Genomic DNA, 12643 nt, shown 5'->3' with positions numbered 1-12643 from the left:
GTTTCCTTATTCTGTTTGAGCAACCAGCTCTTAATCCATGTACAGGTTCCACATAAGCATAATTAAGTGCTCTAGAATTCCCATTATTTGTAGTTATTTATAGTTTGTTATGATTCACACAGCCAAATGCCTTCACATAGTTGATAAAACACAGATAAACATATTTCTAGTATTCTTGGCTTTTGGCCAAGACACATCTGACGTCAGAAATGATATCCCTCTTCCCACATCCTCTTCTGAATCCAGCTTGAAGTTCTGGCAGTTCTCTGTCAGTGTATGGCTACAGTCATTTTTAAGTTATCTTCAGCAAAATTTTGCTAGTGTGTGGTATTAATGATGTTCCTAGGTAATTTCTGTGTTCTGCTTGATCGCTCCTAATTGCAATGAGCACAGATATGGCTCTCTCTTAGGCTGGGCAGGTAGCTGTCTTCCAGTTTTCTTGTTATGGGCTTCCAGTGTTGTGCCTGTTGCTCGAAGCATCTCAGTTGGTATTTGGTCAATTCCTGGAGCCTTGTTTTTAGGTATTGCATTCAGTGCCATCGGTTCTTGATCATATGCTACCTCCTGAAATGGCTGGACTTTGACCAACTGTTTTTGGTACAGTGACTGTGTATTTCTTCTGTCTTCTTTTGAATGCTTTCTGTGTCATTCATTTTTTGCCCACAGAATCCTTCAATATTGCAACTAGTGGTTTGAATTTTTTCTTCAGTTCTTTCAGAAATGCTGATTGTGTTTTTCCTTTTTGGTTTTCTGACCTTATGTCTTTGCACATTTTGTAATACTTGGCCTTGTCTTCTTGAACTGTCCTTTGAAATATTCTGTTCAACTTTTACTACATCCTTCTGTTTCCTTTAGCTACTCTGTGCTCCTGCAAGTTTCAGAGTCTCTTCTGGCAATCATTTTGGTCTCCCCCCGACCCACCCATCTTTTTTATGACTGTTTTTTTACTTTCTTCATGTACAGTGTCCTTGATATCTTCCGACAGCTCTACTGGTCTCTGGTCGTTAGTGTTCAGTGCTTCAAATCTGTTTTTGAGACGGCATCTAAATTCACACAGAATGTTCTCAAGATCACACTGGCTCTTGTGGGTCTTGCTTTGATTTTCTTCAGCTTCAGTTTCACTGGAAACTGATGCAGTTGATGGTCTGGTCCACAGTTGTCTCCTGGCTTACTCTTGATGATGATATTGAGCTGCTTCATCATCTTTTCCACAGCTGTAGCCCGTTTAAGTCCTGTATAATCAGCCTGGTGATGTCCATGTGTATAGTTGTCAAATTATGTTATTACAAAAAAGTGTTTCTGATGAATAAACAGTTTCTCTGGCATGTGACTTCTGGTGTCCTTCCAATCACTGAAGCCATATTTTCAACTACTGATCATTCTTCTTTGTTTCAGACTTTCCCAGTTTAGTCACCTTGTCATGGATTGAATTGTGTCCCCCAAAATATATGTGAACTATGTTAGGCCATGATTCCCAGTATTGTGTGGTTGTCCTCCATTTTGTGATTGTAATTTTGCATTAAAGTTTAGGGTAGGATTGTAACATGTTTACTAAGGTCAGATCCCCTATCCAATGTAAACGGTATTTCCCTGGGGTGTGGTCTGCACCACCTTTTACCTTAAAAGAGATAAAATGAAAGGGAAGCAAGCAGAGAGTAAGGGACCTCATACAACCAAGAAAGCAGTGCTGGGAGCAGAGCATGTCCCTTGGACCTGGAGTTTCTGCACAGAGAAGCTCCTAGTCCAGGGGAAGACTCATGACAAGAACCTTCCTCCAGAACTGACAGGGAAAGCCTCTCACTGGAGCTGATGCCCTGAATTTGGACTTCTGGCCTACTAGACTGTGAGAGAATAAACTTGTTTGTTAAAGCCATCTACTTACTTTTGTTACAGGAGCAGTAGATAACTTAAGGCATACCTGTTATCATCAGTACATCTTGGTTGCACATTCAGACAGTTTCAGATTGCAGAAGGTCATAAAAGTCTTCAATATTTTTATCTTTGGCGTTCATTTTTGGTGCATAAATCTGAATAGGAATCATACTCACTGGTCTTCATGTAGGTGTATGGATATTACTCACAGAGTTGTACTTCAGGATAGACCTGCAAATGTTCTTTTTAATGAAGATTGAAATGCCATTCGTGTTCACTTTGCCATTCCTGGCATAGTGGGATATATGACAAAATGGCAGGTACCAATCCAATTCAGCTAACATCATTTCGTTTTTGTTGACTTCCAGTTTTTCTGTATTCATACATTGCATGTTCTGATTACTAATGAATGTTTTCAGGTGTTTCTTCTCATTTTGTGTCATGCCATATCAGCAAATGAAGATTCTGAAGGCTTTATTTTCCCCACATCATTACGGTCAACAGCCATATTTTGACTGCCTTACAACCTAAGAGACTGATCTTCCAGCACTGTATCAGTTAGTGCTCTGTTACAGGGTTTTCATTGGCTCATTTTTGGAAGGCCAGGCCTTTCTTCCTAGTCCGTCTTAGTCTGGAAACGGCTGAAACCTGTCCACTAGGGGTGGCCCTGCTGGTTTTTCAAATACCGATGGCATAGCTTCCAGTATCATAGCAACACTCAAGCTACCACAGTAGGGCAAACTGACAGACAAGTAGTGGGTTTCATTCATGGAGCTAAATAAATAAATAAATACTGACTGCTGTAACAGTTCACAACCTGACATTATGTTTAAGTGTATTCTGGAGAGTTTAGATGTTCTCAGAGCCTATGCTAAGACATTTTTATTTAGTAGATATGTGGTGGGTTCCCAGTATTTCTAATTGTAATTATAAAAGCCGCGTGCCATGGGCAATATAATCTACCTACCAGTGGTGGGAGATAGAGTTGTAAGTGTTTACAGTTTGTGCCAACTCTAAATTGGGATACTACAACAGAGATGTACACAGGCAGCTAAAGGAGCAGCTATGTTTTGGAAACCATACCTCTTTACCTCTTTTAATACTGTTAGTGGCAATTGAGGAGTCATGTATACAGGGAGAAGTAGTAATGATTGTAACTAGTATTTGTTGCTTGTCATATAATAGTCACTATCTAAGCATTCATTTTTCTTTTAGTCCTCCCAATAATCCAGTGATTTAAAGATACGTTTTCCCACAGAATTTATAGCGTGATAACAGCTTTTCCTTTTATTTTCCAGGTCACCAAGAAAATAACAACTTCTGTTCTGTTAACATAAATATTGGTCCAGGTGATTGTGAATGGTTTGTTGTTCCTGAAGATTACTGGGGTGTTCTGAATTACTTCTGTGAGAAGTAGGTTTCTGAACTAAATTGCCCTTTACCATAATTGTAAGAAAATAGTATTTATAAAAGAGATGCAATGCTGAAATTTCCTGAAGAGTTGTCAGCTTTTAATCATTGTTCAGCAGAAACTTTATTTTAAAGTACTTGATTGCAAACTGTATGTTTTATGCTACCTGAAATACTTTAAAATGCCATGAAGCCATTCTATAGTAGCATACAAAGTACATAATAGGAAATATTGTGGTAGGATGCAAAGTCATTGTTTTTTTGTTAATTGAAAGAAATTTGATTCATAAATCTATGGTCATTTGGCAAGATGACTTAAGGAAAAAATTAGGTTTATTGAATTAGCTTTAGAAAGGGCAAGAATTCTAAAATTAAGTTCCAGCTTGCATATGTTAACTTTTTAAATTCAGTTTACATATATAAGTGTCCACTAACAAGAAGACCAATCACATGTTATTTTCTGAGCTGTTAAAGAGACTGGTGGAAAACTGCAACCATGTGTAAATTATATATGGGTACTTTACACATACGATATAATGAAAAATTGGACAAAATGCTCATAATATATTCACATGTAAGATTTTAAAAAATAATTGTGAATTACTATTTCACATACCAATCTGACAATTTTTAGTTTGGTTTAGAGTTTTGGAGAGTCTTCAGTAAATGTATTTTATTTAGTTAAAAGGTGCCCATCATGATTGTAAAAGGATATGACGGCCCATTAGCGTTGCCGTTGAGTGGATTCTGACTCATAGCAGCCTTAGAGGACGGAGTAGAATGGCCCCATAGGGTTTCCGAGGAGCCAAGGAACAGCTGGTGGATTTGAACTGCGGACCTTTTGATTAGCAGCCAAGCTCTTTAAGCACTGTGCCACCAGAGCGGCAAAATGATGATAGTTCTAATCAAAAGTTTTCTTATCTACAGACAAGAAATGGTAATTTTTGTGTCTTGCTGTATAAAAAAAAAAATTATTTTTCCATTTCAGTGTTCCTTGTTCATTACTTCAGAATGGGAAGTGGCTGTTTTCTGGGTCTGGCTGTCTTTCCTTTCCAGTAGAGAGATGTCTTCAGTTAAAAATCATTGGAAATAAGTGATATCCAATAAGTTTGAACTTGGAAATAATAAAAATATCAAGTTAGAATGAAAGGGTACATTCATTTACCTAAGTTGCAGAAGTCAAACTTGCTCTTTGTATTTCACCCTTAATTTTATTTTGCATAAGATCATTGTTTCTGATACTGATAATTTCTATGGTTTATTTTATGACTCTTAGCAAAATATATCTCAAAATTAGCCCTGATTCAGTTGTTTAAAAAATAAATGAATAAAAGCTTCATTTATCTGTTTTAAACCCAAACCCATTGTAACTTTATCAAATCCAACTTACAGCAACCCTACGAGGCAGAGTAAAACTGGCCTATGGTGTTTCCGAGGCTGTAATTTTTACAGAAGCAGCCTGCCACATCATTTTCCTGTGGAGCTGCTAGTGGATTGGAACCAGCAACCTTCTAGTTTGCAGCTGAATGCTTAACCACTGTGTCACTAGGGCTCTTTTCTATTCGCCTTAGCTGTTGATTATTCAGGTTTCTCTTTGTGTTCCCTTTTCTTTTTTAATAGAAATCTTTCTCCAGGTTTATGCTGCCAGTGCATGAGTGAAATAGGACTTTTCCTCCTTGAGCACTCTCTTTCTTTGGGGAGCAGATGCTTTACTGGTGATTCTTTTGAAAGCTGACATTGAAGAGAGCAATTTTTTATTCCTCGATTATTATCAGTTTTATAATCCTGCATTTTTAGGGGAAAATAAGTATGAGCATAAGGTTACATATAGACAATAAGATCAACTTTATCATATTGTTTAAAACAAAATGTAGGAATTTCTTGAGGAAGTATAATCCAAAGTACTAAAGGTTTATTTTATTCTTTGTAGAAAATGTTGTCCGTGTAACCACCTTGTTGTTGTTGTGTGCTGTCTAGCAGATTTCAACTCATAGAGACCCCATGTGACAGAGTAGAACTGCCCCATAGGGTTTTTTTGGCTGTAATCTTTAAGAAAGCCGATCACCAGATACTTTGGGAACAGATCACCAGGTCTGTTCTCCCAAGGAGCTCCTGGGTGAGTTCAGACAGCCAATCTTCTGGTTAGCAGCTGAGCAGTTAATTATTGTTCTACCAGGGCTACTTGTTCTTCTCTTAAAATTCTTTACCTTTCAATGAAGGAGAGGAGGAGGGGGGAAAAACCTATCATTTAAAGTAAAAGTATAGTGATCTGATCTGCTTTGTGTTTGGTAATGATGTGATGGTGGTGGCTTGTGAGTGTGTGTACATGTGTGAATATTCTTTTGATAAATTTTGTTTCAACTGCCTGGCTTTAGTCAGTGAATTACTGAAAACTTACAGAAACAGTCATTTTCCACCTCTATCTTTCTTAGTGTTGGAAATAGTAGTAGAGGATGATTTCCATCTTTTATTTCCTCTCAGAAATTGAGGGATGGTCCTAGTTGTACATGTGCCATAGTGATTCTGATTATGAATTTGACTTCATGTAATCCCCTCCCTGAATTTGCTTTGTACTAATTCCTAGATAATAAGAATTGAGCCCTGTTGGCTCAGTGGTTAAAGAGTTTGGCTGCCAACTGAGAGGTCAGCATTTTGAACCCACCAGCACTCCATGGGAAAAATAACTGGTAGTCTGCCTCAGTAAAGATTTACAGTGTTGGTAACCCTAGGTTTTTCTTCAGTTGTTGTTAGGTGCCATCGAGTCACTTCCAACTTACAGCGACCCCAAGTACAACAGAACAAAACACTGCCTGGTCCTGCACCGTCCTCACAATCAATTATTGTTATGCTTAAGCCCGTTGTTGCAGCCACAGTGTCAGTCCATCTCATTGAGGGTGTTCCTCTATTTCACTGACTCTCTACTTTACCTGCAGACTCTGGTGGTGTAGTGGTTAAGAGCTACAGCTGCTAACCAAAAGGTTGGCAACTCAAATGCATCAGGCTGTCCTTGGAAACTCTATGGGGCAGTTCTTACACTGTCCTGTAGAGTCGCTGTGCATCGGAATCGGCTTGATGGCAACGGGTTTGGTTTGGTTTTTAGTTATACTTTTCCAAGCGTTATGTCCTTCTCCAGGAACTGATCCCTCCTGAAAATGTGTCTATAGTATGTCAGACCCTATGTTTGCCATATTTGCTTCTAAGGAGCATTCTGGTTACACTTCCTCCAAGACAGATTTGTTCATTTTTTATCAGTCCATGGTGTATTTACTGTTCGTCTCCAACACCACAATTCAAAGGAGTCGATTCTTCTTCAGTCTTCTTTATTCATTGTCTGGCTTTCACGTGCATAGGAGGCGACTGAAAACACCATGGGTTTGATCAGGTGCACCTGAGCCTTTAAGGTGACATCTTTGCTTTTCAGCACTTTAAAGAGGTCTTTTGCAGCAGATTTACCCAATGCAGTGCATCTTCTTATGTCTTGACAGCTACTTCCACGGGTCTTGACTGTGAATCCAAGTAGAATGAAATCCTTGACAACTTCAGTCTTTTTCCCATTATGTTGCTTATTGTACCGGTTGTGAGGATTTTTATTTTCTTTTTATTGAGGTGTACTCCATACTAAAGGCTGCAGTCTTTGATCTTCATCAGTTAGTGCTTCAAGGCCTCTTCACTTTCAGCAGGCAAGGTTTTGTCATCTGCGTAATACAGGTTGTTAATGAGTCTTGCAATCTTGATGCCTCCTTCTTCTTCATATAGTTCTACTTCTTGGATTATTTGCTCAGCATGCAGATCGAATAGGTATGGTGAAAGATCCAACCCTGAGGCACACCTTTCCTGACCATAAACCACGTAGTATCCCCATGTTCCGTGCAAATGACTGCCTCACGATATGTGTACAGGTTTCTCATGAGCACAATTAAGTGTTCTCCAATTTCCATTCTTCTCAGTGTTGTCCATAATTTGTTATGATCAACATAGTCAAGTGCATTTGCATAGTCGGTAACGCACAGGTAGACATTTTCCTGGTATTCTCTGCTTTCAGCCAGGATCCATCTGACATCAGCAATGACATCCCTGGTTCTGCATCATCTTCTGCATCTGGCTTAAATTTCTGGCTTTCTCCAATCGATATACTGCTGTAGCCACTTTTGAACGATTTCCAGCAAAATTTTACTTGTGTTTGATATTAATGATGTTGCACAATAATTTCTGCATTTGGTGGGTCACCTGTCTTGGGAATAGGTATAAACATAGATCCCTTCCAGTTTGGTAGCTGTCTTCCAAATTTCTTGGTATAGGCCAGTGAGTACTTGCAAGGCTGCATCCTTTTGTTGAAACATCTCAGGTGATATTTGGTCAATTCCAGGAGCCTTGTTTTTCACCAGTGCTTTCAGTGCAGCTTGGACTTTTTCCTTCAGTACCATTGGTTCTTGCTGATATGATAGCTCCTGAAATGGCTGAAACTTGATCAGTTCTTTTTGGTATGGTGACTGTGTATCCTTTCCATCTTCCTTTGATGCTTCCTACGTCATGTAATGTTTTCCCCCATAGAATCCTTCGGTATTGCAACTCGAGGCTTGGATTCTTTGTTCCATTCGTTCTCCTTGATAAATGCAGAACATTTTCTTCCCTTTTGGTTTTCCATCTCCAGGTCTTTGCATGTGTCATCCTAATACTTACCTTTGTCATTCTTTGTCATCTCAAGATGCCCTTTGGAATCTTCTGTTCAACTCTTTTACTTCATCATCTTCCTTTCACTTTAGCTACTTGATGTCCAAGAGCAAGTTTCAGAGTCTCTTCTGACATCTGTTTTGGTCTTTTCTTTCTTTCCTGTGTTTTTAATCACCTCTTGCTTTCTTCATATGTGATGTCCTTGGTGTCATTCTACAATTTGTCTGGTCTTCAGGCATTAGCGTTCAGTGTGTCAGATCTGCTCTGGAGATGGTCTCTAAATTCATGTGGGATATACTCAGGGGTGTACTTTGGCTCTTTTTGACTTGTTCTAATTTCCTTTAATTTCAACTTGAACTTGCATATGAGCAACTGGTGGTCTCTTTCGCAGTTGGCTCCTGACCTTGTTCTGACTGTTGGTATTGAACCTTTCCATCTTCTCTTCCCACAGGTGTAGTCAGTTTGATTCCTGTGTATTCCATCTGGCAAGGTCCATGTGTATAGTTGCAGTTTATGTCAGTGAAAAAAGGTATTTACGATGAAGGTGTCATCAGTCTTGCAAAATTCAGTTATGTGATCTCCAGTATCGTTTCTATCACCAAGGCCAAATTTTCCAACTACTGATCCTTCTTCTTTGTTTCCAACTTGCGTATTCCAATCTCCAGTAATTATCAGTGCATCCCGATGCATGCACCATCATTTTCAGACTACCGAAGTTGGTAAAAATCTTCAGTTTCTTCATCTTTGGCCTTAACAGTTGGTGTGTAAATTTGAATTAAAGCCATATTAACTGGTCTTCCTTATAAGCATATGGAAATTATCCTATCGCTGACAGCGTTGTACTTCAGGTTAGATCTCAAAATGTTCTTTTTGATGATGAATGCAATGCCATTCCTCTTCAAGTTGTTGTTCCTAGTGTAGTAGATGATGTGATTGTCCTATCCAAAATGGCCAATACCAGTCCATTTCAGCTCACTAATGCCTAGGATATTGATGTTTGTGTGTTACCATTTCATTTTTTATGATTTTCAATTTTTCTGGATTAATCCTTTGTACATTCCAGGTTCCGAGTATTAATGGATGTTTGCAGCTGTTTCTTCTCATTTTGAGTTGCACCACATCAGCAAACACAGGTCCCAAAAGCTTTACTCCATCCATGTCATTAAGGGCGACTCTACTTTGAGGAGGCAGATCTTCTCCAGTCTTGTTTTGAGTGCCTTCCAACCTGAGGGGCTCATCTCCCTGCATTTTCTGTTACTGTTCATAAGGTTTTCACTGGTTAATGCTTTCCAGAAGTAGACTGTCCGGTCCTTCTTCCTGGTCTGACTTACCATGGAAGCTCAGCTGAAACTGGTCTGCCTTCAGTAACCATGCTGGTATTTGATACCAATGGCATATGTTCTAGTGTCACAGCAACACAGAAGCAGCCATGATACTGCAAACTGACAGACTAGTGGGGGTGGCAATCCTGTGGTCCAATTCTTTTCTGTCCTATATGTCTACTGTGAGTTGGAATTGATTAGGTGGAATTTGTTTTGTTTTTTTGAGTATATTAAGAGGCTTTTCAGGCAGATAGGATAAATAAAAATATCTTTATCCAAAAAAAAAAAAAACAGATGTTAAAATGAGTATATGTAATAGCAAGTTCAAACTTAGGGTGTTGTTGAAATTTGTGAAAGTAAGTTTGTTATGGTAATGATCTTTGGAGTCACTGAGTGGCACAAATGGTTAAGTGCTTGACTGTTAGTCAAAACGTTGGTGATTCAGACCCACCAAGCGGTCCCTCGAAAGACAAACCTGACGATCCGCTTCTGGAATGTCAGAGCCTTGAAAATCCCATGGAGCAATCCTACTATGCGCGTACAGGGTCACCATGAGTTGGAATTGACTTCACAGAACTAACAACAACATCTGATCTTTGGATGAGTTAGCTATAACTCACCTGTACTTAATTTTCCTCAGGATTGACCTTTCTTTACCTTTTAAGTCCCTCACTTTTTATAGATGCAGTTTTTACTGCAGTACTGTTACTTTTAAGTGAAATAAAATTTGAGAGCATTTTTTAAGCTTTTGAGATTATCTGTTCATCTTTGAAGAGACTTCTTAAGATCTTTGATCTATAGCATTATTCATTCTTTTTTCAGAAATAATTTGAATTTTCTAATGAGTTCTTGGTGGCCCAATCTTGAAGATCTTTATGAAGCAAATGTTCCTGTATATAGGTTCATTCAGCGACCTGGAGATTTGGTCTGGATTAATGCAGGCACTGTGCATTGGGTTCAGGCTGTTGGCTGGTGCAACAATATTGCGTGGAATGTTGGTCCACTTACAGGTATTTTAAGTCATACACTAATGAACTTTATTTTTAAAGGATTGTCTCCAAATGGTATTTTTGATATTTTTATTAAAAACTTTCAGTGTGTCTCCTAGCACAAAATCTTATTTGTAAGTATGGACAGTAAGTTTAAGTTAACCAGTAGAAATTCAAGAGGATTGATTTTGACAAATAATATATTAATTTCTCTGTAAACATAAAGGATATAATTTTGGTAATTTAGAAGGCGTGTTTTGTTTTATAAAGGAAGCTTTTTATGGAAGAAAGCAAAGGAGAGTAGTTATTCTTCAGAATTAATATTTCGTTTGCTATGTGATACCAGCTGCCCTAGTATGTCAAACCATTCAGTACATTAAGGTAAGGGACCTGGGTTTTGGAACTAGAAAGACCTACAAAGTGGAAGTTGACTCTGCCAGTATTAACTTTGTGACCTTGGGGGTGCTTTTTAAAACCTCTTGGAGACTGTGTTTCTTTACCTGTAAAATGAAGATTTCAAAATCAATAAAGCTTTGAAAAGACGAAATGAGATAAGGTATAAAAAGAGTCTAGTGTAATGCCTAGCCTGTAGTATGTGGTCTGTACAGCATATCTGTTTGGCTTTTGGCCTTTGTGTTTCTTTTTTCATAATGGTTATAAAATGTAACCATGTTGTAGTGTTTTGACGTTCTTATAAATGGTGTTGAAGATGTCGCCTGAGAGGGTGATAATGGTTATTTTCATATTCTTTGGTACTTTGACTTGCTTTGTATGTGTTTTTTTTTTCCCTCCCCTCTAGCCTGCCAGTATAAATTGGCAGTGGAACGCTATGAATGGAACAAATTGCAGAGTGTGAAGTCAGTAGTACCCATGGTTCATCTTTCCTGGAATATGGCACGAAATATCAAAGTCTCAGATCCAAAGCTTTTTGAAATGATTAAGTAAGTGCTTTCTAAAACTTTTGTAGTCCCTTTATTTGGGGGGTGGAATATTAACTAACTGTTCAATATGTTTTTTACCCATAGAATTGTATTGACATCAAGTGATAAAATCGCCCTTAAGTCTTGGCAGAATATTATTAGGCAATTGACATGTTAAGAAATATTTTTTTCCTTTGGAAATACTCCATGATTATCTATGGTATGAGGAGACTAAAGGCATGCATGAACCTATACCAGTAGATTCACAGAGCTGTGCTTTCACTTCCTCTCTAACAGGCTGATTTCCCAGAAGAATTTTAGTTTTAATATTGAAAGTCTGCCTTCAGCAACAGAGTAGTAATGATATCACAGTAGTAGTTACGAGTACGGAGAAATTAGCGTTTAAAATAGAGGTTTGATTAAAATGGTAAAATTTTCTAGCCTTTCTAATGAAATCCTTTCCTTTGTTAGTGTTTTAAAGCACTTGTTAAAGTTTAATAGATACACGTAATTTAAAAACATGCTACTAAATTCCCATTTACTAATATAGTTTCTGTCCTATTTTATAAATCTAGTTAGTGTATATATTTTCAAATAGTGCTACATAGCAGTGTTTCCCCAAATTGCGTTTCACACACTCCACATCCCCAGTGAAGGGAAATTTTGGTTGAAGAAATAGGGGAAATTACAGATTTTAAAATAACCAGCCTGTTTGCCTTTCTTTTTTTGGTAAGTCCCTTCGAAGCCTATATGTGTTCATGTATTTTGTAAATGAGTGAGCAAGATACATAGTGTTTCCCAAATTTATTTGACTGGTACTTTTGGATGTAGCGTTGGCTTAATAAAAATAATTTTGAATCTAAATTCAAAATTTTATTCTAAGAAACATGCTCAAACAGAAATTGTGAGGCCACTCTAATAATGCACTGTTTTATCTAGTAACTCATTCATTTTTGGGTATACATTTGGATTTTAAAGAGCATTTAGAGGAGTCCTCTGGCTAACCAAAAGGTTGGGAGTTCAAGTCCAGAGGTCCCTCGGAAGAAAGACCATCCAAAACCCTATGCAGCAGAATACTAGCTGCCACACACTGTGTCTCCATAAGTCTGTGTCTACTTAGTGGGCCAAGGAGTAGGATGGGGTTGAGAGGACTGTGGGTGGGGTAGGAGGGCTGGGAACACGGGAAGCAAGTAAAGAGCATTTAGTTCAAAACTGCTAATGTAATCAGAGTATCCAAATTTATGATCATTTAGTAAGTTCATTGTGGTTATTATTTCAGCTATAACTCTTTGAAAACTATTCACGTGTATCAGCCACAATGTATTATTTAGCATCAGTGCCCTAGATTTACTGATGACTTGTTCAAAATAAATTACATTTAAGAAGTGTTTAAGAACTTAGAACTCTATGCCAGACAGTATACTAGGCACTTAGGATAGATAACAGCAGGGTATAAGAC

The 12643-nt window shown here is 38.1% G+C and overlaps 1 protein-coding gene across 2 annotated transcripts in view; it reads left to right on the top strand.

The window, feature by feature from the left end:
• The window catches only part of LOC135227249 (lysine-specific demethylase 6A-like), a 214575-nt gene that overhangs the window by 187945 nt on the left and 13987 nt on the right, over positions 1-12643 (top strand). For both annotated transcript variants that reach the window (XM_064278892.1, XM_064278893.1), the window contains 3 exons: positions 3171-3285; positions 10098-10285; positions 11064-11205. In XM_064278892.1, the coding sequence (XP_064134962.1) occupies positions 3171-3285; positions 10098-10285; positions 11064-11205 (445 nt within the window). The remainder of the gene's footprint in view (positions 1-3170; positions 3286-10097; positions 10286-11063; positions 11206-12643) is intronic.

The sequence above is a fragment of the Loxodonta africana genome, chromosome Y (genome assembly GCF_030014295.1).
Source record: "Loxodonta africana isolate mLoxAfr1 chromosome Y, mLoxAfr1.hap2, whole genome shotgun sequence".
In the NCBI taxonomy this organism is placed as follows: domain Eukaryota; kingdom Metazoa; phylum Chordata; class Mammalia; order Proboscidea; family Elephantidae; genus Loxodonta; species Loxodonta africana.
This window is presented reverse-complemented; position numbering and strand designations above follow the sequence as displayed.